Source organism: Stegodyphus dumicola, chromosome 1 (genome assembly GCF_044657685.1).
Source record: "Stegodyphus dumicola isolate Sdum_Otavi_A_Nest chromosome 1, ASM4465768v1".
Taxonomy (NCBI): domain Eukaryota; kingdom Metazoa; phylum Arthropoda; class Arachnida; order Araneae; family Eresidae; genus Stegodyphus; species Stegodyphus dumicola.
The window spans coordinates 219,519,023-219,541,048 of record NC_140768.1 but is presented as its reverse complement, the minus strand read 5'-3'; the positions used below and the strand labels follow the sequence as shown (position 1 = coordinate 219,541,048).

The 22,026-nt window shown below is 32.6% G+C and overlaps 1 protein-coding gene across 6 annotated transcripts in view; it reads left to right on the top strand.

The window, feature by feature from the left end:
- LOC118179667 (glutamate-gated chloride channel-like) overlaps window positions 1-22,026 on the top strand; it is a 683,063-nt gene that overhangs the window by 649,379 nt on the left and 11,658 nt on the right. For all 6 annotated transcript variants that reach the window (XM_085825825.1, XM_085825798.1, XM_085825832.1 and 3 more), the window contains one exon: window positions 10,933-11,360. In XM_085825825.1, coding sequence (XP_085681951.1) covers window positions 10,933-11,360 — 428 coding nt within the window. The remainder of the gene's footprint in view (window positions 1-10,932; window positions 11,361-22,026) is intronic.

Genomic DNA, 22,026 nt, shown 5'->3' with positions numbered 1-22,026 from the left:
TGACTAGTGATTTTGAGTGCCGTATCGAAGGGCTCGGATTCGATTTCTGGAGAGGGGGTTTGGATGTTTATAAATATATAGTGTATGTGCGGTATTGTGACACTCCAAATATGCGGCGGTCCGATAGTTCTCTCCAGAGACTGATGGTTCTCGTACCCATCCTCTCCGGAGTGCTCATGGAGGTAGAAAAGGAAGGAGGGGCCAAACGGGGCACTAGAAGTGAAGCACTGCTTTGAAGCTTGGGTCACCAGAGAGTGTTTTTTGTTTACATTCAGAAGCTCGCTTGACAAGGTTCTGATAGTATTTCGACACACGACAGTTCCATACAAATCGAAAAAGGGACACTTTTGCATGAAAGAAACATTCATAGTGTGATGTATAATAGCAATTTGTATAGTTTAGTGACATTTAGGCAAAAATCACATCTTGGTTATTTTTCGATAACTAACAACAGCGAATTTGATTATAAATTTGTTTTATAAAATTATAAGCTGTTGAACTACAAAAATATAGATTTTAAGAAAAATGTTATGCTTAAAGAATGAAAAATACCTTACGGTACATTTAAAATTGTATACGTCTTTCGATGCCCTTAATAGAGTATTCGCTACTTTTATTTTATTTTCCAAACGCCAAAATGTTTTAAATAAAACAAATTTTTTTCACATCCATATATTATTGTAACATGTACCTTTTAAAATTTTTTAGAGGAGAGGCTTTACTGCTGCTCATTTTAAACTCATCGTTTTAATTTTATATATCTGAAAAATAATCACTTTGGGCTTACACGTTTTACTTATTTGGGTTAATTAAAAATAAAATTACCATCAAATGCTGCAATCCTCGACAAAATTAATAAATATACACACGGATATGCCAATAAGTTAGCTTTCCCTTGATTTGGAACCAGATTTCCTTGATTTGGAACAGAAGAGGGATACATTTGCGAATTTGGCGGAAGTACCATGTGCGGTCAAGATGATGTGACCATGTGCACGTGCTACATCATCAAGACAGCTTATTAAGAATTTGAAAATAGGGTAATCGACGGAGGTGAAAACATTTGTATATCTTGCGAAAGGAGGTCCGATCATGAATGGTCCTCTTATTGATTCCAGATTGTTAAATGTTTCCCACGCAAGTCTTTTTTTCTCGTAAATTCGAGTTTTATGCTGGCTTCTTAACGTACGCAGGTCATTAAATTATTTATAAATGTATTTGAAATGAAGAATTTATTCACTTATAAACAACTGTGAAAGTACTGTGAAGAAATCTAATGATTAAATGTATCTAATTTATAATGATTATAAATGTTATCTAAATATATAATAACCTTAATATTGAATTGTAAACATAAATTGAAATCCTGTTGACAAATACGTTATAAAACTATTTAAGCAAGAATTGTTCGTATTGGAAAGCAATCTGTTAAAAGGTATTGTAAAGCAAATGCTATGAGATGCGCACTTAAGAACGTAATAAAGAGTTTTGGAATATGTATTGTTGAAATGAAGGGTAAAAAAAATCTGATAGTATAATTAAAAGAATCATTCCCCTTGCATTTTATAATAACTCAGTTACAAGTTTTAAATAATACTTTAAAAAAAACTTATTTTATTCCCTTTCAGAAATGTTCAGAGAAAGTCAAGTACTATTTAAAGTATTTCGCTAATTCATAATAATTCTCTAATTTAAAATGTACCGAAGCGTTAATTATAAATTGACTTACATTTTTCGATTTAAAAGATGCCTCAGAAGCCAAAAAATCATGTCATATTTAAGAAAGTATTTTAGGAAGAAGCTCTATAAATAGAAAAGAAATAATGCATAATTTTAATATTAATAATACAATAAACTTTGATCTTAATTTTTGTACCTTAACCGAATAAAATCGAATTACCTTAATTTTTTTTCTAATTTAATTAACGAAAACTTGCGAAAATATTTCATTCAAATTAAACCATTCTGAGAAAACTGTCCTGTGAAAAGTATAGCATCTAATTCCGTTCAGAATGAAATGTTGTTTAAAAATATGTTGTTTTCATATACTTAGGACTCTGAAGTGTTGTAGAAAAAGAAAATATATACATTTATATGTATAATTAGGACGTAATTACAAAATATTTACATCCGAACGCGTCAAATCCCATTGAACTCAATGGTAAATGACCCAATGTTTTGGTCACCACGTAGGGATCGCCGGTGCTTCAGAGCAGGGTACAAGAGAAACTTGTTTAGGGCTACTCCATCTTACTTCCTACCTCCATGGGAGTGCTGTCCCTCAAAATTGGGGGGTTGGGGAGCGAAACTAAACTAAAGTCGAGCTGTCACCTACATGGTGCTTAAGGCTTTTGCCAACGACAAGCGTATTTGTCCCCTTGCTATGATGAATATGTCTGACTATTGTCAGACAAGTGAGATTGGTAACAACAGCAATAGCTGGCTTTAGACAGTTAACTGATCATAAAAATGGCCATTATTCCTGTACGATGCTTTCTTATAACTAGCTTCGGTTACTTATAAATTACTAATTTAGGCATATTATATTATCATACACGCAGATTTTTATGATTTTTTATACATTTCCTTTAGATAAACAAGATTCAATGAGAAGATGATATTTATGTCTTCTTTTCTGGGGGGCTAGGAACAAAAGAGGAATAACGTTCTGAAGAGGATACGGAAAGAAGTTAGTAAAGTTTCAAATCATAGTAATTGGTTAAATAACAAAAACCTTCTACAAAGTGAAGAGGGAGAGAAAGAAATATATTAGTTCATCTTGTGTGTTATCTGAAAATATGATCTGAAGAGATCATATCTTCACAAGTTCTAGAACAAACCTAACATAAACTTAACATAAATAACTGAGATGCGTGCGTACAGATTCGTAATAGATTGAATACACAGAGAATCGATGACAGCTTCATAAAATATACTTTCCTAAAAGAAACATTTCACAGTTCTGAAAGGTTCCACAAAAATACTCGTACAACTATTCGCATTATCACAGAGTACAATAAGTAGTTCCACAAAAATACTCGTCCAACTCTTCACAGTATCACAGAGTACAATCAGTAGTTACGCTTCAAACTGCTAAGAAATTTAAACACAACTAAATGAAAGACACAGCTAAAGAGCGAAGTTAACCCGGATATCTCTCAAAGCTCTGAACTCACACTGAATAAAACAGTTTTTCCCCGGCCACCGAGAAATTGCTAGTATTTCTCGAAATTACTAGAAGGCATATGAGGACCAAATACGCATATGAGGCATATGAGGTTACATTTTCATGTATAGATTAATTACAGTTATTCAGTTACTAAATCCATTACAGTTATACAGGAGCCAGATCACAATGTCGCCAAGTTGCCTCCAAGTTTGGCGACTTTTGACGATTTCTCCCCAAAATATCGCTACTAAGTCACCAAAACCATTGCTAGCTTGGCGATATCTCGCCAATTTAGCGAGACAGCCATTTACTCAATGTTAAATATTCGCACCTGTGATCTTATTTTTCCGGCACAGCTTCGTCTCTTTCGAGCATTTCATGCCACGTTATACAAAAAATACTACAATTTTGCATATAATTTCACTAAAATTAATTAGAGATATACAAAATTTGTAATATTATATCCAAAATTCGTAACAATATAATCAGAATAATTCGAATAAAAACAGTAACCGACTTCAGAAAGTCTTATAGCATAGAAATGAGGAATAAAACTTATCGATGCTTAGATTTTCACGGAATAAGTTAAGACTGAAAACTATTGTCCTCTTCATGCGGGTTTTAAAAACTGAATCATAATGCGTTTGCAATAAAACAGCTTTAATTTCTACAGTACCTATTCCAAAGAAAGGTGGAAAATAACTCCTACCACACCCTAAAGAATAAAAGTAATCTGCAACAAGGAAAATGCCCTTTCTTTTCATTTCATAAAAAACATTTAGAAAACTATCTGTTAAAGTAAAATTGCTTAGGAGTTCTACGATCAGGGAAACAAATTTAGAATTCTTTGGAAATGGACGGGAAAACAAAAATGTGAGGAAACAGATTAAATAATTTAGATTCTATTCACATAAATATATTTCAACATCCAAACTGTTTAGTGATATTTAAATGTTTAAAAAGCGGAAACAAGATTTTTCCAATCATTGTGTTCCAATGGGGAAAGAATTTCTTAAAGCTTTGCTATATTTATTTATAGGGTTGGATTTTTTGTTGCAGAATTAAGTGAAATATGCTAAAGTTAAATTAGGCTGTCTTTAACGTGCGTTTCCTTGAGTACATCTAGTTTAAATGATCTTGTTACACCAAACTATCAAATGTCTACCTGAGCTAATAGCAACAAGATGAAAGGAATGGAATTTATTTTAAAAAGGCACAAATTTGCAATTCTCGTCAGAAATGAAAACAATTGAACATTTAAAAAAATAATCTAGTATATGCGATAACGTAAATTGAGTACTTAATTTTTTCAGCAAGAACACAATACTGAAGAATGCAATCTGTTTTTGGACTCATTTCGAAAACAAGCTTCAAAGTAGTCCTGTTTCATAAAGGAAATAAATATCCCTCATGAACACCATAAAAAAGTGCTATTAAACAGGTGTCCTGCCACGATCAACCGAAACCTATCGTAGAACTGGAAAACTCTGACTTATGCTTTAGTTTGGGAAAACCATCAGGCTAGAACCTAGAACCTGTCTGTGAAATGTACACCATGCAGTTATCTATAATTATTTTTGTCATAATAGATACAGTCCATTCGTTTGGTATCTAACTTAAATACCACATAATAGAATAAAGATCAATATGTGTGTGTGAGTATATATATATGTATGTGTGTGTGTGTGGAAGGTCTTAATAATAAAACATATGCAGAATATATAATGATCAGTGAATTTGCTTACAGATTTTAATCTACTTTTGAAGAAAATTTAAAAACAAATTTTGTATGAACAGGTGCTTGATTTTTAAAGAAGATCCTAAAATGATTTTTTAAAATCTAAAAATTAAATTCCAGAAATATCACTTTTTACCTTGATTTTGTAATTTTTCAGTTCATAATGTTTAATTAAAAGCGTATAGTGAGACAAGCTCCAAATTTTATTCGTAACAAATTAGCATATGTGAAGAAAATATATAGATAAGCTACATTTCAGGACGCAAAAAAATTAGTTTTATAGTGCTACTAATTTAAAAAAAAAAAAAAAAAAAAGAATTTGAAGCTCGATAAAACGAATTCAGTACTACAGAAAATAGACAAACTAATAAATGCTGTATATAACGAAATCGAATTGATATACACTCATCACTTGAGAACATTTTGTACCTGCCGTTGAATGAAATTGTTGCTACACTGATGAGCCGAAGCATATGACCGCCTATTGAATAATGCGTTGAGTGAACTTTGACCAGCAAAACAGCTAACTCGCCTTGACATGGATGCCACAAATTCTTGGTAGATGACTGGAGACAAGTTGTACCAAATGTCTAAACAGCGGTCACGCAAAGTCGAAGTATTCTAACATGGCGGTGTTTGAGGTCTGAGCTGCCACTTCCTGACATCGCAAATGTGATGTATCGAGTTAAATTTGTAGCTAATCCTTTGAAAGTTTTTTCTCTTGGTTTAATTATTAAATTTTTAACAGGCATTTGAAAGTATTCATGAAGCATATGTCTGCAAATCCTGCATAGAAAGCTAAGGAATTCTTTTCTAGACTGATTTTAGCTCAACATTTTGTTAATTATAATTTTTATTCCATGGGAATAATAAAATTAGATTTTATAATTACTAAATTCTCACGACCACAGTATGAAATATGATCTCATAAAATAATGTTACTTTTTTAGCTGCTAGATCAACAATCGATATTCAATACTCAATAGATTAATAGATTTAATCGAGAAGAGATTCTAACAAATCATATATTATAATGAACAAATGTGACATTATTAAAATAACTACTTTAACTACTTTAAGCTTTTTAATAATAAATCAAAACAACCGCACACAAAATATTGGAAACACTTATGATAAGTTTTAGAATTAGGATACTACAAGAAAAGGGTCTGTTTTCCTTCAATAGCAAGAATAAGTTGGTACAATAAAAAAAGAATACAAAGAAGGAAAGAGACCGTCAAAGAAGTCGATGCTCAAGGAAAAGGTCATGTTAACCATTTAGCAGGTAGAAGGGAATCTCAAACGAATGCTGGCACAGTGGAAACATTTTGTGAAGAAACTTTCGAACAACAGTAAAAGATTTTTGTTCCGAAAAAATGTATTAAAACTTCCCGTCAGGAATAAGATTTGATGAAAATGCATGTTATTTAAGAAAATTAATGGAATTGCTTGATAAGTTTTCACTTGATACTTGAAGCGGCTTTGAATGTGAAATTTGTGAAAAGTTTCGAATACGTCCATTTGGTCATTGCCCTTTGGTAAAGCATGTTTTGCATTATTTTAAAATGAAATTAAATTTATTTGCTTAATTTGTAAGGTATATTTTGTAAATCTAAATTAATCTGTTTAATCGTACTTAGTCTGACAAGCGAGCTATCCCTCTTTCTATCTGTGAATTTATCACAAAATCCTAAAAAGATTTTAAATCATCTATTTTTTAAAAGCTTGCACAATTTGTGCTTACAAATTAAATCCCACCACTTTCAAATATTAAGCAATAGAAAATTTACAAATTTAAATGGATTTGTAATCAGAGACTACACTAAGCTTAAATTTCTAATTTGCCGTGATTTAACCTTAAATGTCTTTAGATCGATCTTCAAAGAATTCGACGTAACTTCAAAACCGCCTGAACTGTAATTTAAATTTGTTACATGAAGTTTTTGCATTAAAGCATTAATGTAGTATGATGAGATTATATTCAACATAAAAGGCGACTAGCTGGAGATTGAAGAGCTCTTTTCAAAGACTTGATTTGTAGTAAAGACGAGATTTATTATAATTTTATTACTGATGAGTGTACACTTTCATGCCTTTTTTCTCGTACCATATATGAACTACACATTGTTGCACTACCAGTTTATGTACCTAAAATCAAAAAAAGAGCTTGGTACTGACCTTCGAAACTGTTCCAGAAAAAAATATTTCATTTTGAATGATTTTAACAAGAAAATTGCATCCATGCATGAATGTAAATAACAGAATAGAAACGCATTTTTTCCACTCTGAAAGAACAAAAACTTTCGCATAGTAGCTGAGGGATGATGACCATCTTCGCAGTTTATTGAAAGCATTAAATTATTGTTAGAAATGAACTTTGATGAGTTTTCTGCTTCCCATAGATGCATGCAATAACCTCATTAACATGATTCATGTTTTAAATTTTAAAACATAAGGGCACACATACACACCCTCGCACATATATGCATACACTTTATGTAGTGATTTGGGAATGACGCAGATAGATGATGAAACATACATAGTAAATTCGGAATGAAGAAGAAACTTTGCAGTCATATACATATAATAAGATGCAGTCATAGCAGATTTAAATCATATTTCTCTTATTGTAATTATTTTGCGGCACACTATTCACTATGCACGTTAATCGTGCCTGTTTCATACTAACGCAATTCACTAGGCTCATAAATCGTGAGCCGCCCAGACGGGGGGCCTTCTGCGGTGCCGAAGGGCCCGGGTTTGAATCCAGGAGAAATCATTATGTTTTGTAATGTATAGGCTCCGTGCTACATGGGATCACTCTAAATATGCGGCAAGCCGAATGTCCTCTCGATATTTTAGTAGTAGGTTAAGAGTTGTGGGAGACCCTCGTCCCAGTTCCCCGGGAAGCTCCCCATCAAAAGTGAGTACGGAACTGAGCGAAGTCGTACTGGCACCTGTATGGTGCTCAAGGCTTTTGCCAACGACAGATCTAACACTCCTTGCCATGATGAATTTCGTGAACTTATTTTGATGTTACTGTCAAACAGGTAAGGCAAGTCACACCAACAACAATATTAATTGTGCCTATTTCAGAACATTTTAGAAGTTATTGCGATAGTAAATAAAGCATCAAGCAGCATCTTAGCGAGAAAAGTGGTAAAAGCAAAGTGCGCAGTTATCCCATATGGCAACTTATTAAAAGAAGGCTTTGGTTTAAACACCGAATTAGCTACGTCATCAGCTTTATTAAGTCACATGTACGGATTGATCTAAAAATAACGCAGTTCAGAAAAAGTTATTACTGTTTTTAGAATAAAGAGGAAAAGCACTTAAATTAAAAAGAGGAATTAAGACTATTGCTAATTCAAACTATAAATTGCTCTCGATCAGAAATGATAATTTTTGGAACTCCGTAACCACATGTTTATATTTTTTCTTTTCATTTAAAGTTACTGAAAAAAACTTAGATTAAACATTAGAAATATTGCAAAGCCGGAAATTCATAAACCACAATAATGCTACTAAAACTCTAAAAATTTATTTATAACTGAAATTTAAAGTTGTTATTTAAAAACGATTGAAAGGATTGAATGAGTATCGTAATTTTTATGGCCTGAAATATAATCAGGTGATACTGTGGTTTGAAGCGAAGTTTTGCACACAGTATTTTATACATGTGCGACATTGAAATATCTAAATTCTTTCTACTAAATTAGGATATTTGTGAAACATTTTCAATGAATGTATTCTATTGATTATTAGATTAAATTTGCAAAGAAAGCTTTACCTGTTTTAACTATTATTTCTGCTAAAGAGATGAGAAAGGTATTTCCTTATAAGAATCGTTTTCTTAGAATGCGTTTACGTTTTTTTTTTTTTTTTTTTTTTTTTTTTTTCCTTTTTTAGAATAAAGTTTAAAAGTAATTTGATATTATATAACAGTTTTGAAACTGTTCATGAAAAATCAAATATTAAATATTCACTGCTATTTCTTGTTTATGTAATATAAGATGACTGTTAATAATAAAACTGACTGTTATACAGGCCGAAACTAACCTCCGTAGAGGAATGGCGCTAGTAATATTGAGCGGAGTGCAGCCATTGTAACATCAAGCAATTAAAATTCAATTCCGTTAAAAATTTATCCATTTCTCACGCGCATTCAAAGAAAATTAAGAAACTATGTTAATCATAAAAATTAACATAGTAGAAATAAAATCCAGTCTTAAAAAAAAAATGAAGTGAGTTACCATTATTGAAAACACAAAAGCTCTTTTAAAAAAATATCATAAGTTATATCAATGGTAGAACAAAAAGCAATTTCGGCAATAACTTAAAATTAATGAACTTAAAAATTATCAATTAGAGTAACTATTTAAGTTTGCTAAAAACTGTGTTAACAGCTCAGATCGTTATTATGATGCTATAACATGAAGAAGATACCTATCGCTCATCATTTATCTCGCAAGACTGCTGTTGGTAGAAAAGAATGTCTACAACCTATTAAACTCAGAATACAGGTTTGTCAGCTCGTACAAAACTGAGCTCGAAAAGTTGTAAAAGTGATTTTATCTCTTTTACTGTGCGATGTAATTAAACTATTTAAGCTATTAACATATTCAATATTTTCCAAATGAGAAAAGCATTCCTCTCTTCTGAGAGAAAGGCTTTCTATTAATTAAATGGGAAGGTATTCATAAACAAAAATACACGATATTACACTTATTCTTGATTTGCATTGCTAATGACGAAAAATTATTTGAAATAAATCCTAGTATATGAAATATGTATATATTTATAAAAATCAAGTTTACAGCTAACTTTGTGTAAAAAATATGATTTGGGCACCACATGGCTTCCTTGTACGGCCTATTAAACCGTACACATTTTTTGCTGCGCTTCATTAAAAGTTATTTCTTCAAATTTCATTTCTCATTTCTACATACATTTCTTGTTTAATCAATTCATTTCTCACTTCAAGGCAAAGCAAAAATGCATAATACCTTCGTCAAAAATTATAAAATACAACAAAATCTCAAACACCAAATACAGTTAAAAGTGAGATTTTTGCCACTAAAGTTAGAATTGCTACGTAAAAACAAGAAATTCGACCAACCGGTGGAAAAAAAATTTCGGTGAACAAAAATTTGAAGTTACTTTTCGTCCCACTGGACAAAAAGACATTGAAATTGGGGCACCAACTGACTTAATTTACTACACTACGAACAGTTCCAAATGTGAACAAATAGCCACCACGTTAGGCCTAGTGCCCTTACACTTTTAAATTGTTCATATTTGTACAACTATTGCATGCATATTAACTAAAGACATAAAACTCTTAATCGGAACATAAGAAGAATTTAATGCAATCATTTTTAAAGCAAAAAATGTAAAATTTACCACTAAAGAAGACTAAAAATAAGAGCTCAGCGAGCCGGATGAAATTGTGGATATATGTTTATATTGTATATATACGTTTGTGGCCGATTGCATCAAAAAGGAGGCGCAGAATTAGATACTATGGCCAACTCATACACAAAATTCCAACGTTCTATGGCTAATCGTTTTTGAGTTATGCGAGATACATGCATACGGACTTACAAACATCAGGAAAAAATTCCTTCTGAATCCATTTTAAGGTCCTTTTTGGAAAAGATAGCCCTTTGTTCTGTCCGTTGGTACATATATCACGCAAAAAAATTGTTCAAGTGGATTTGACAGAGGTCAAAATGGGTATTTTCGTTTAAATGCGATAACCGAAATGTTTCGCTATTGTACCACTTCCTTTACTTCGTACGATGAAGAAAATAGTTTAAATCATCCTAAGTAGGTTTTTACGATTTTAAAAACATCATGTTTATAATTTTCTGAGCTTAAAATTGAAAGACGTGTTTATGTTTTCAGCAAAATGGTTATTATCATTTATATATTTGTCAACGAATAAAGTGGAAACTATCCTAAAGAAATGACATATTTCCAGAAACAATGCATTAATTTTATTGATAAATATTTATATTTTCAGGGAATTACAGTTGCCTTCGCGTTCTGCTTGTATTCACGCGTGACAAGATCTTCTACTTCAGCACAGTCTTCGGCCCTGGCTTCGTCTTGGTGACGAGCTCCTTCATAAGTTTCTGGTTGGATATCAATGCAGTTCCTGCGCGGGTCATGATTGGAGTAACGACCATGTTGAACTTTTGTACGACCACCAACAGCTTCCGTTCCACATTACCAGTGGTCTCCAACTTGACCGCCATGAATCTGTGGGATGGAGTTTGCATGTTTTTCATTTATGCTTCCATGCTAGAATTCATCATTGTGAATTACTTGTACAGGAGGTATCCACACAGAGCGTCAACCGCTACTGGGGCCGCCGGTCAACACCTAACAGCTGGAGAAAGCCTAAGGGCTGCATCCTCTAATATAGGACGGTGGTGTGGAAATTTTGAAGTAAGAAATGGCCCTTCAAACCTTATGTCAGAAATAATCGTGCAAATGAAAATATTTTTGCCATTGCTTTTAAATTTTAAAAATTGCATAAAATAAGAAAATAACCCTTATATCTGATTGCTTAAAAAGATGTGAAGCAACCAGTACTACTGATTTCCTTTAATAATTTTTACATAAGAACATAAGTGACATATTTGGAATTTAGTAATCCCTGCAAAGAATAAATTATTATTTAGTTATGTAATTCTTCATAAAATTTATTTGGATACTCACTTAATCGATAATATTTATAAAATCATTTATCAACAAGTTAATCAAATTCATAAATAGCTTGAATTTTATACAAAAGCGCCTGAAACTAATTATTAACTTCCAATTTCTTTTAATTAAAAATGCTTCATTTTACCAATTAGCTGAATTAAGTTAAAAGAAAAGATCAGAATCTCTTAAGGAAATCTCTTAAGGAAATAAAATTATAGTTCCAGTATATGTTAATTAATAATTAATTAACTTTAATAATGTATTTTTGTGTGTTAATCAGAGTTTTTCATGTACAGTAGTTAAATTCTGTGTTAATATACCACTAAGTCAACTTAAAAAAGTATTTTCTTAAAACTGTCTTAGTTGCTCCTGAATCGTTCATTTTTCTTTTTCACAAGAGATGCATATAACGGAAATATAAATCCTAGTTAATAACGTTTGTATATTTAATTTTTGCCTTTATTTTACTTCATTCCATTTTTAATAAGCCTCAAATTTGGCATTACTGTTCAGAATATTTTTGCGTCTTTTAACAAAGAGACTCCGTATGGCTCGTATGGTATGTAATTCACAGTTTCTTAACCGCACTAAATCTTGACAGCAGTTTATCTGCACTGAAAAGGGAATACCTACATGTATATATGTGTGTGCATATATACTTCTTGCTGTATGAAACATAATCTGAAAGATATAACATATCAACCCTATAGAGGAATAGATAATCAGGGAACTCGAAAGGTCTTTACACAAATTTTTAATTATGCCTCAGGAACACTAAAACAAACCAATGTTACTAATAACATATCGGAAACGCCATCCGAGTGTGCTACAGCTTCAGAAAATATAAAAGATAAAGGAATGCAAGTAAAATCACGAGTAGCAAAATTCTTAAATGCACATCGATATTGCAACCGAGGAAGTGCCAACCAGTGAGCATCTACTGTTTTTGTGATGTTGAATCTTGAAAGTTGTTGCTCACACCCTGCAGTTCGTATTTGTTTTACAGTCATCCGCAGTACCCATGATGAATTCCTTTCAAATTCTCTCAAACAGACAGTGAAATCCTCACAATTATTTGTATTTAATCTAATTTTGCTTGGAAATTTTCAGAAGAAATCCATGATGTATCCTTTTTCTGTTTTAGCCAAAATGAGCTTTAGCCCAGATGGGTTATTAGTCTCAAAACGGCCTTTTGCGCTGAATCATTGTCTGACTCACTTTTCACATTGTTTCCACCAAATATTAACGCCTTGTATTATATTTAGGAAAACTAAATAATGAAGAATCTACATGAATGTAAGTATGTTTCTCGCACTGTGGAAAACAACGGCACTTAGCGTCATCAAATTTTGAATAACACAATCCTTATTTAATTGCCTATTTCATATTTTATAAAACTTTAACGAATTTTTGATTAAAAAAAACTCAGCAATTTCAAAGCGAGTAGTGGCAACACGGTAGGAAATAAGACATTTTTATCTCCAGCGCGCGAGACTGTCTATCGAAAATTTTAAAGATATGCTCTTTTTAAATATTTTTAGCACAATGTGGAGTTAGCGCAAATGCTCTTGAAATATGTATGTGTCTGAAAATTAAAAAGGAAGCTCGTATGGGCGTAATATAAAATCTGAAAGCTTTCAGGTGTTTTTTCCTTTATTTTTTGTTTTGCTTTGTTTTTTTATACGAAAATTGGTCTGCAAAACATTTTCAACCACCTTGCATTAAGCTTGATAAACGTCCCGTTACCTATCAGTTAGAAAACAGTACTGGAAGCTCCCTGATACGTTAAAAGGGCGTCTCTCGGTTGCTAGTTCGATGGGCATTTACGAATTATGCTCTCGTTTAGCATAGCTCCAAAAATATACGTATATTCCTGAGAAAGAAAAAATATATAATATAATACCTTCGTATACTCAAATATTTGCATATACTGTCGAACTCTCTTATAACGAGAGGAAAGGAACCGCGATATTTGCTCGTTATGACCGAGTGCTTGTAAAAAACGGATTCATGAAAAAAAAATCATAAAAATTCATATATACTTGATATATAAAGTATAATAATTTATTTATTTTTCATTCCTGTACACTACCAGAGAAGTTTATGGTCTCTTTCTTGTGTTATTGTTCTTCGGAGAAGACTCATGGCCCGAAAAATATCGTGATTTGCACCCCTGGCTTCGGAAAATTTCATGAAAGTGGGTGCGTTTTTCTGCTTACACAAAATTCATTATGTATGTTAGGGGCGGCTCAGATTGAAATTCTTCACATTCATCGTTATCCTCGTTGCTTTCATTATTTTTCATCTGCTTTAGCTTGAATTTTTCCCCCACTGTCGGGCCCTCAGCCGACTTCGGCTTGGCCACTGCTAAGGCCAGAAGCGGTGGTCACTCTATTATGAAGGCACCTAACAAGTGGGCCATCTTTGTCTCCTATGAAGGGACGGACACCTTTCAGCCATCCAACTATGAAAAGAAAACTAACCCCAATCTTATTCATCCAGCACTTCGCTTCAACAAAATAAAATTCCCAATGTCTGAAGAAAGTTCAAGTAGTTCATCTCCAATAGCTTATCCTGATGGATCAAAAATTGAAGGAAAAGTTGGTTCCAAGGTTTATTTTCAAATTACCGCTTCAAATATCATCAAATAGGAAGGTCATCTCCAAAATAATAATAGTGTTTTCCAAGCGGAATTGTCAGCCATAAAAGCAGGCTCAAAGAATTGAGCATAAAATCTGACACCCAAGCAGCTATTCTAGGGATTAAAAATTCCTTACCTTCCTCTCCTAAGCTCCACAAGGAAGACGCACATATAACTTGATCCCCAATGTAAGCTTCTCATTTATGTACAAGAATCCTTCATTAAATTACTTTATAACAGGACACGGACCCTTCACTACATATTTCTACGCAAGAAATATGGCGAACTCTGATATCTCTATATGTGGGGAACAGGGAACTTCTGATCATCACACTTTCTCGTGCCCCTTAACTGAGGATATTCACATAAAATCCCCGCGAACTTATCACCTGGCATTAAAGGTTTCTAATTAAAGATAAACATCAGTATCCAAAGTTTCAAAAATTTATGCAACGACACTCCTCCTATGGCCTAGATGTCTGTCAAGTGTAAGTCCACATACTGCATAAATTTAGTGAACTTTTACATACTGTGATTATGGACAAAATGACTCCACTCGTGATTTTTATAAACTGTAATAAACCTTTATATCTGAAATAACCCATGGACACCGACCTCTTTAGCATCATTATTACAATTCGTTATAACATTGTGTTGCCCGTACTAATCATATTTATTTCATTATGTTTATCTGTTTACTAATTATGTGTATCTCCAATTTTTGTTGCACCCAAACAGATTTTCAATTTAATTTGTGAATTTCAAATTGTATTCAGACTATTTTGTAATCTACTTATGTCCTACATCATTATTTTTAATAAATACTAGATGCTAGGTGTACGGTGGGATTGCACGATGTACCATAACAGGCAAACTATAGACCATTTGGAAAGCTTTAGTCTATGAAAATTCTTATAAAACTTGCAACTACCCCCCCTTTTTTTAAGAGTTAGTATGGAAAGGCATTACCAGTCGACCTATGGTGCATCGATAGTGTCCCTCATACTTTTACCTGTACCTGTACCGGCCTTCTCCGGGATTCTCGTCCAGGCCCTTTGATATCACAGTCGGCTTTCCTAACCACTATACCATCTGGTAATAAGACTGTGACTTTGATGTAAACTCGGAGAAATAAATAAACGTAGACAAGTCGAACAATCGTGATGGCCAAAAAGATAGCATTTCCATCCTGCAGATGCAACGCCTCTGATAATTAACCCAATTTTGGCAAACAAAACCTCTCTGGTATTTATGGCTCCATATTCTTATGTGAAACTGGTTTGCTTTTTCATTCCTTTCAAGTTTACTGAGATCTGTTTAACCATAATATACATAGATACGGATATAACGTAGACAAATATAAGTATAATATTTTCCTTTAATTTTTTCAAGAAATTAAAGTAAATAAATAAAAAAAAATCTGAAATGTTTCAGATTTTAAATTACGTCCAAAGGGGCATTTTTTTAACGTTTTGAGTGTTACCTTTATTTATTAAATATCATGTTCTTTGCACTTAAACATAAAATTCAGTTCAAGAGCAATATCGCAAAATAATGTTAAATTAAGCATACCTTTAGAATTTCCGATATACACAGTCTCGCGAGTTGGAGATAAAAGTATTTTTTTTCTATATAACGTTGCCATTTCTCGCTTTTAAAGCATTGAGTTTGTAAATCAAAAATTCGTTAAAGCTTTACAAAATATAAAATCTATAATAAAACAAATTCCAAATTTGGGATTTCAGATGCCCATATTCGCAGTAGGATTTCGTCATTCAAAATTCGATGGCTCTATGTACCATTGTTTTATCACAATGCGAGAAATAGACAATCATTTATGCAGATTTTTCATTATTTAATTTCTTCAAATATAATGCAGGACTCTAACATTTTGTGGCAACAGTTTGAAAAGTGAACCGACGTTTATGAGTCCGACGCAAAATCGCAAAACGAAAACAATAGTCCTTCAGGGACAAAGCCCCTTTGGACTAAAAATTATTAGTAATAGAGTCTTAGTTATTAAGTTTTCTATTTTATTGTCTTTTGCTTGGTTTTCTAGTAATATGAAATTTTAATTTCACATCCACATTTTATCTTGCGATAACAAATTGGGAATTATAAAGTACTAGTCAATATTATAAGTGAAATTTTACAGTTTATTTTAAACGTTTATTAAAATGGAATAGTATTTAGTATTGTGCATAATTATTTATGTTTCTATCAACTTTCTTAGCTTCCTTTATTTTTCTGAGCGTATGGCATTCATGTTTATATCAACTTTCTTAGCTCTTTTTTCTTTTCTGAAGGTATGCCGTAAAACATGTTTCTATGCAGTTTATTGCAATGCATTTTTCACAAGCTACTTTGAACAGCAGACAACAATTTTAATTCATTTTCTAAAATTATATGAGAATAATTCCTATTTATACTTAATGTAATTTTTTCTGACATTGTCTTCCGTGTTAATTATTCTTGAGAATGTTTCAGAGCTTTATTTCTAATACTTAAAAGTTATTAATTTAAGATGCCATATTATTTAGCCGATGAAATTTCATAGAGTTGTCGTTGTTGTTGTTACTCATTTCTCTTCTCTGAATCAGAGCAAGCTCACGAAATTCATCGTGGTAAGGAGTCAAGATTGCGCCTGTCGTTGGCTAGAGCCTTGGACTCCATACAGGTGACAGCCCGACTTTAGCTCAGTTCCACGCCAAATTTTCAAGAAGAGTACCCCGGAGGGACGGGTCCGAGGGTCTCCCACCCCTCTTTCCCTATCAACAACCTCTCGAGAGGACTTTAGGTTCGCCGCATATTCTGGGTGCTCCCATTCCGCAAAGACAATATACATTTACGATAATCTATTCCTCCTCCGGGTTTCAAATCCGGGCCCTGCGACACGTTAGTCAGAGTCACTAACCTTTATTCTAGTTCAGGTGGCGAAATTTCCTGTTAATAATTAAATGCACCAATGAGTAATACATTTCTTTTACCCTTTTTATGAGCTTTTAGATGGCGCAAATTCTAGCAGAGGTAAAATAACGGCATATATTGTCTTTCACTTTCTATTTTCATTCTATTTTTTTAATCGCTTTCAGTACATTAAATATGACAAAGGATGAGAATTTTGTTTTCCATCATAAGGGGCGAAAGATTATGCTCGTTAAACATTGATTGAGAATGATCATACACATAATTTATGGGCATTTAACCATCTCATGACTAACATTACATAGTGTGCACTATAATGGTAGTCCGAAATTACACTCATTCGAGTGTAGGAAGAATGAAAAACAAAATATCCATATCTTGTCTGTAATTTCAACCTGAGCGAAACAATATGAAAACCAGCACTGCTGACTGCTATACCGAAAAGGTAGCAGAATCGAAAATGTTGTCAAGAATTATCCTCAGGAGAGAAATTAGAAAAATTTAAAGTGCCCTTTTTTTTTTTCAAAGTGGTCTTATTATAACTATTATCAGTCTATGCGAAAACAAAATAGTCGTTATTCTTCAAGGACTCATTATGCATCTCTTGAGAAAAATAAAAAATGAAACATTAAACTTTTTTTTGGCAGGAAAATTTTAACTTGAAGAAAGGAAAATTTAAATGTCTGTCATTAAAACCTTTCAACTTTTTTTCATTTGGGAAACAAAAATTAATTAATTTTATGAGTTCGTATATATGAAATGTTGAGCTTAAGTAATAATAATAATTTATTTTTAAAACAATAGCACTAGTTACCACAACATTAACAGTAAGAGTATCAATAGCAATAAATATTACTGTTGTTATTTTTATTATTGCTCCTGCAGTTTAAATAATAAAAATAACAACAACAATAATAATAATAATAATAATAATAGTTTCGTTGTTGCTACTTCTGCTGTTTTAATAATATTAAATTGAAACAATTTTTATTATTTAAATTCATTAATGATATTTTGAATTATGAAAATGCAGCATGAACACAAAAGATAATGCTGGAAAAAAATTATATTTTTAAGGGGGATGTAAAACCTTATGTACTGTATTAAAGAACAATACGTATAAAAGAAAACGAAATTCCATTTTTAAACTCAGCAGTACTTCCATAGCATGGTCCGTAAGCACGGTGTTGCCCTCTGTCGAACAAATTCTGTCGTTATTGTTAGAATAATTTTTAAAAATTAGTTGTCGCTGCTTCAGTTCTCTAGATTTAACAAATATTTTTGTACACTACTCATAATGCAGATTTGTACGCTATTTCTACATAAATTGATATGTGTGATATTTTCCCAAGATTTTGCAGCAAAGAATTTTAAAAAATGCAAATAGTGTCTTCGTTTTAAATAAATTTTTGTGTATATAAGTGTATTTTCTTTAAATAAAGGGTGGGAAATAGTTCGCGACTGCTCATAAAATTAAAAAATATTTAACTGTAGACTTTATATTAATGATAATATTTTAGGGTCTTTTCTTTGTGGCAATAATGATCTTTATGATAGATATTCTCGAATATTGTCGATGATAATTTTTAATATAAGAGTAAATTAAGGAACAAGCAAGCATGTCTCTGACATATCCAGTATCTTAGTGTCAAAGATATACAGAACACTTAAAAAAAAAACGCTACTGGTGACTAAGACCTTTAAGAACTTTACTTCTTAAATCATAGTTCTTGGGGAAATTCTAAACGAAAAAACAATAGACGATTTACAAAAAAAATTATCCAACTTCATGATTGCTAAAAATGTTTCCTAGATGAAATCTTAGGATATTGCAGGGAGAAAGAAATCATATCAAAAACATCAAAAAAGGCATTAAAATAACACAAAAATTTACGCAAACCTGCGGCTTTTGGAAGGTGAGAGAAGCACCCCCTTAAAGAAACGCATGCGCAAAGACTTGTAACAACCAGTTGTTGCCATAGTGACTTTGACGTCATTGCCCGGGCATTCCCAGATGTTTGGGGAGACCTGGTTTAAAAAGAAGGCTTTGCTTGACAAAGTGAGTTTAAATAGATTGCAGTTCGCATCTATTCTTCACTTTATGATGAAAATTACATGTATTTGTTTAATTATTCATTAGCGACTTAGAAAAGAAACTAATGCTCGGTATTTGGGGGGGGGAGGAAGAAAGAGTAATTCAAAATCTTTTACTGTTTTTTGAACCAGAAATTCTCTTAAATAAAAAACTGGAAAAATAAATTTAAGGAATAACAAAATAAATTGTTCATGTCTAATTTATTTGAACTAATTTGCAATTATGATTTGAACTTTACCATAAATAGCATAATTTCACAAGGACTTCAGTCGAAAGTGAAAAATTTTGCATAAAATTTTTTAAGCGGCTCATTTTAGCTCTGTATTTACCGAAGTTAATTAAATTATGTAAATTATATTATATCGTTTTTGAACTTTTTATCGTAGTTGCGTATTAAATGCTGGAAAATAGCGCTTATCGGATTTTTTTCTACATTCACATATTCAACATCCGTGCTTTGAATTTTAAAGCAAAACTAACTTTGCTTTGTAAAATGAAATTATAATTGTGCTTTTTCCTGCATTCACCTATTCAATATCCGTGGTTTACTATGGCCCAAGATATGTTTTGGAAATTAAAGAATTAGACGCTTTACAAATTATATAAATCTTCTCCAAGTTAAAATAGCCTCTGCCAAGGTGAAAAGCAACAGCTTAATTCAAGCCCACCATTGTCTTTTGATGGCAGACTCGATCCTGCATACAAATTGACGTTTCATTGTTTATGCAATTACGGGTTTTATCAGTAATTATTCTTGAGATAAAGATGTTCCAGCAGCAGAATGTTATGAAAATGATATGATAAAGATGGATGCTGGAAATATTATATGCTGGAAATATTATATAATAAACAAACATTCCTTAGATAGAAACCAGCACAATGCCTACTATTATTAATTATTAATTAATTATAATTTAATAAATGCTAGAAACCATAAAGTATTAATCCTGTAACCCAAAAATTTAAGGAATGATGTAAATTAATCTTTCTTAACCTATTGTTACGAATTTTATTACATGTATAAATAATTTTAGTAAAATTATGAGTAAAAGCCTAGACTTTTTTTTTCTAAATAATGTAACAGGAAAATCTAAATAGGCCCTGCTTTGCCGGAAAGGTAAGAATACAGAGGCCAGTCTGTTTAACATTGAGTAAATGGCTGCCTCGCTAAACTGGCAAGATCAACCAAGATAGCAATGGTCACTAATTTTTGTCACCAAATTTGGTGATAAGTCGCCAAACGTGGAGACCATTTGGCAACATTTTGGTTTTCGGCCACTGTACGACTGTAATGAATAACTCCAATTAATCTATGTATGCAAATGTGACCGTATCTGGTCCTCATATGTCTTCTAGCAATTTCGACAAGTACTAGAGATTTCTCGCCTGCCGGAGGAAAACTGTATAAGACCGGAAAAAGTATCAGTTTAGTTGTTAGCTCAGAGCTGAGATACCTCCATGTTAGCTTCGCTCTTTAGATGGGCTTTGAATTGCGTTATGTTAAACGTTCCTAGTACTTTGAAGTATAATTACTGATTGTACTCGTGATACTGTGAAAAGCTGTGCGAGTACTTTTATGGAAAGTTCCAGAGCAGCGAAGTGTTTCTTTTGGTGACATAAATTTTATCAAGCTATCATCAGTTCCGCTGGCTTTCAATCTATTACGAACCCGTATGTACGCAACACTATTGTTAGAATACAAAATAGTAGCTTTACTTACTCTATACTGCAGTGTCAATCAGAAACACAACTATTACACTTTTCACGTGTGATTATTTATTTACTAGTAGCTACTTAAAACTGATCGGTATGGAGGTTTAAAAGATTACAAAAAAGAAAAATACAAATATCATCACTCTCTTAACAATTTTTGTGATTTCGAACACAGCGAAGTCCTGCAATGAAGATTATGAAACGGAGTAGATATCTATATTCATCTTCCTGAAAACTGCTTTTACGAAAACTTGAGTAAGAAAAATTAGTTTGGGAAATTATTCCTTTGAAAGAACGCCATTCATTTTTCGTACAGGAGGAGAATTCTTCTAACCTCACGAAGAGGCTGGAAACAAAGCATAGCACGTGGCAAAATCAAAAAGGGCAAAACTTGGTCGTCTTGGAAACATATTGACTCTCAAGGTGAATAAAGTTCCTTTTACTGAGGAATGAAGGGACGCGAAGATTATTCTCAAAGTATTGTAACTACTTGTTAACTAATTTCTATCATGACAAATTGCAAGCCTGAAGAACAACTTGATATACCATCTAACATAATTTAGCGGGGAAAAGTTACGCCGAAGTCTCCTCCCTGCGTGCTGAAGGGAAACCATTCGACGACAATCTAAGAACTCGCTCGAGACTTCGATGACAATTGAATAATCAAAGTTGAAATGTGAATGCTTGTGCTTACATTTATGCTATCGAAACCATCTTTTCGATTGACCTATCCTCCGTTGAATCGGCATGATACTGTAGCAGTACAGGTAAAATTACCTTTTATAACACTCTTGCACTGATTGCAGCCCGACTGGGTGGTCGCCTTGCTTGCCGGACTTAACACCACTTGATTTTTGTTTTGGGGGTTATGTCAAGTTCAGAGTATACTGCACACAGCCCATCTTCCTTGGTGCAGTTAAAAGACGCCATTTCATCACGAAATCTCTTGCATCCATTCGAATATGCTACTTGCTGCAGTTAACGGTGTTGCAACTCTCTTGTAATTTGTGGTAATGGAGGACACACAGAAT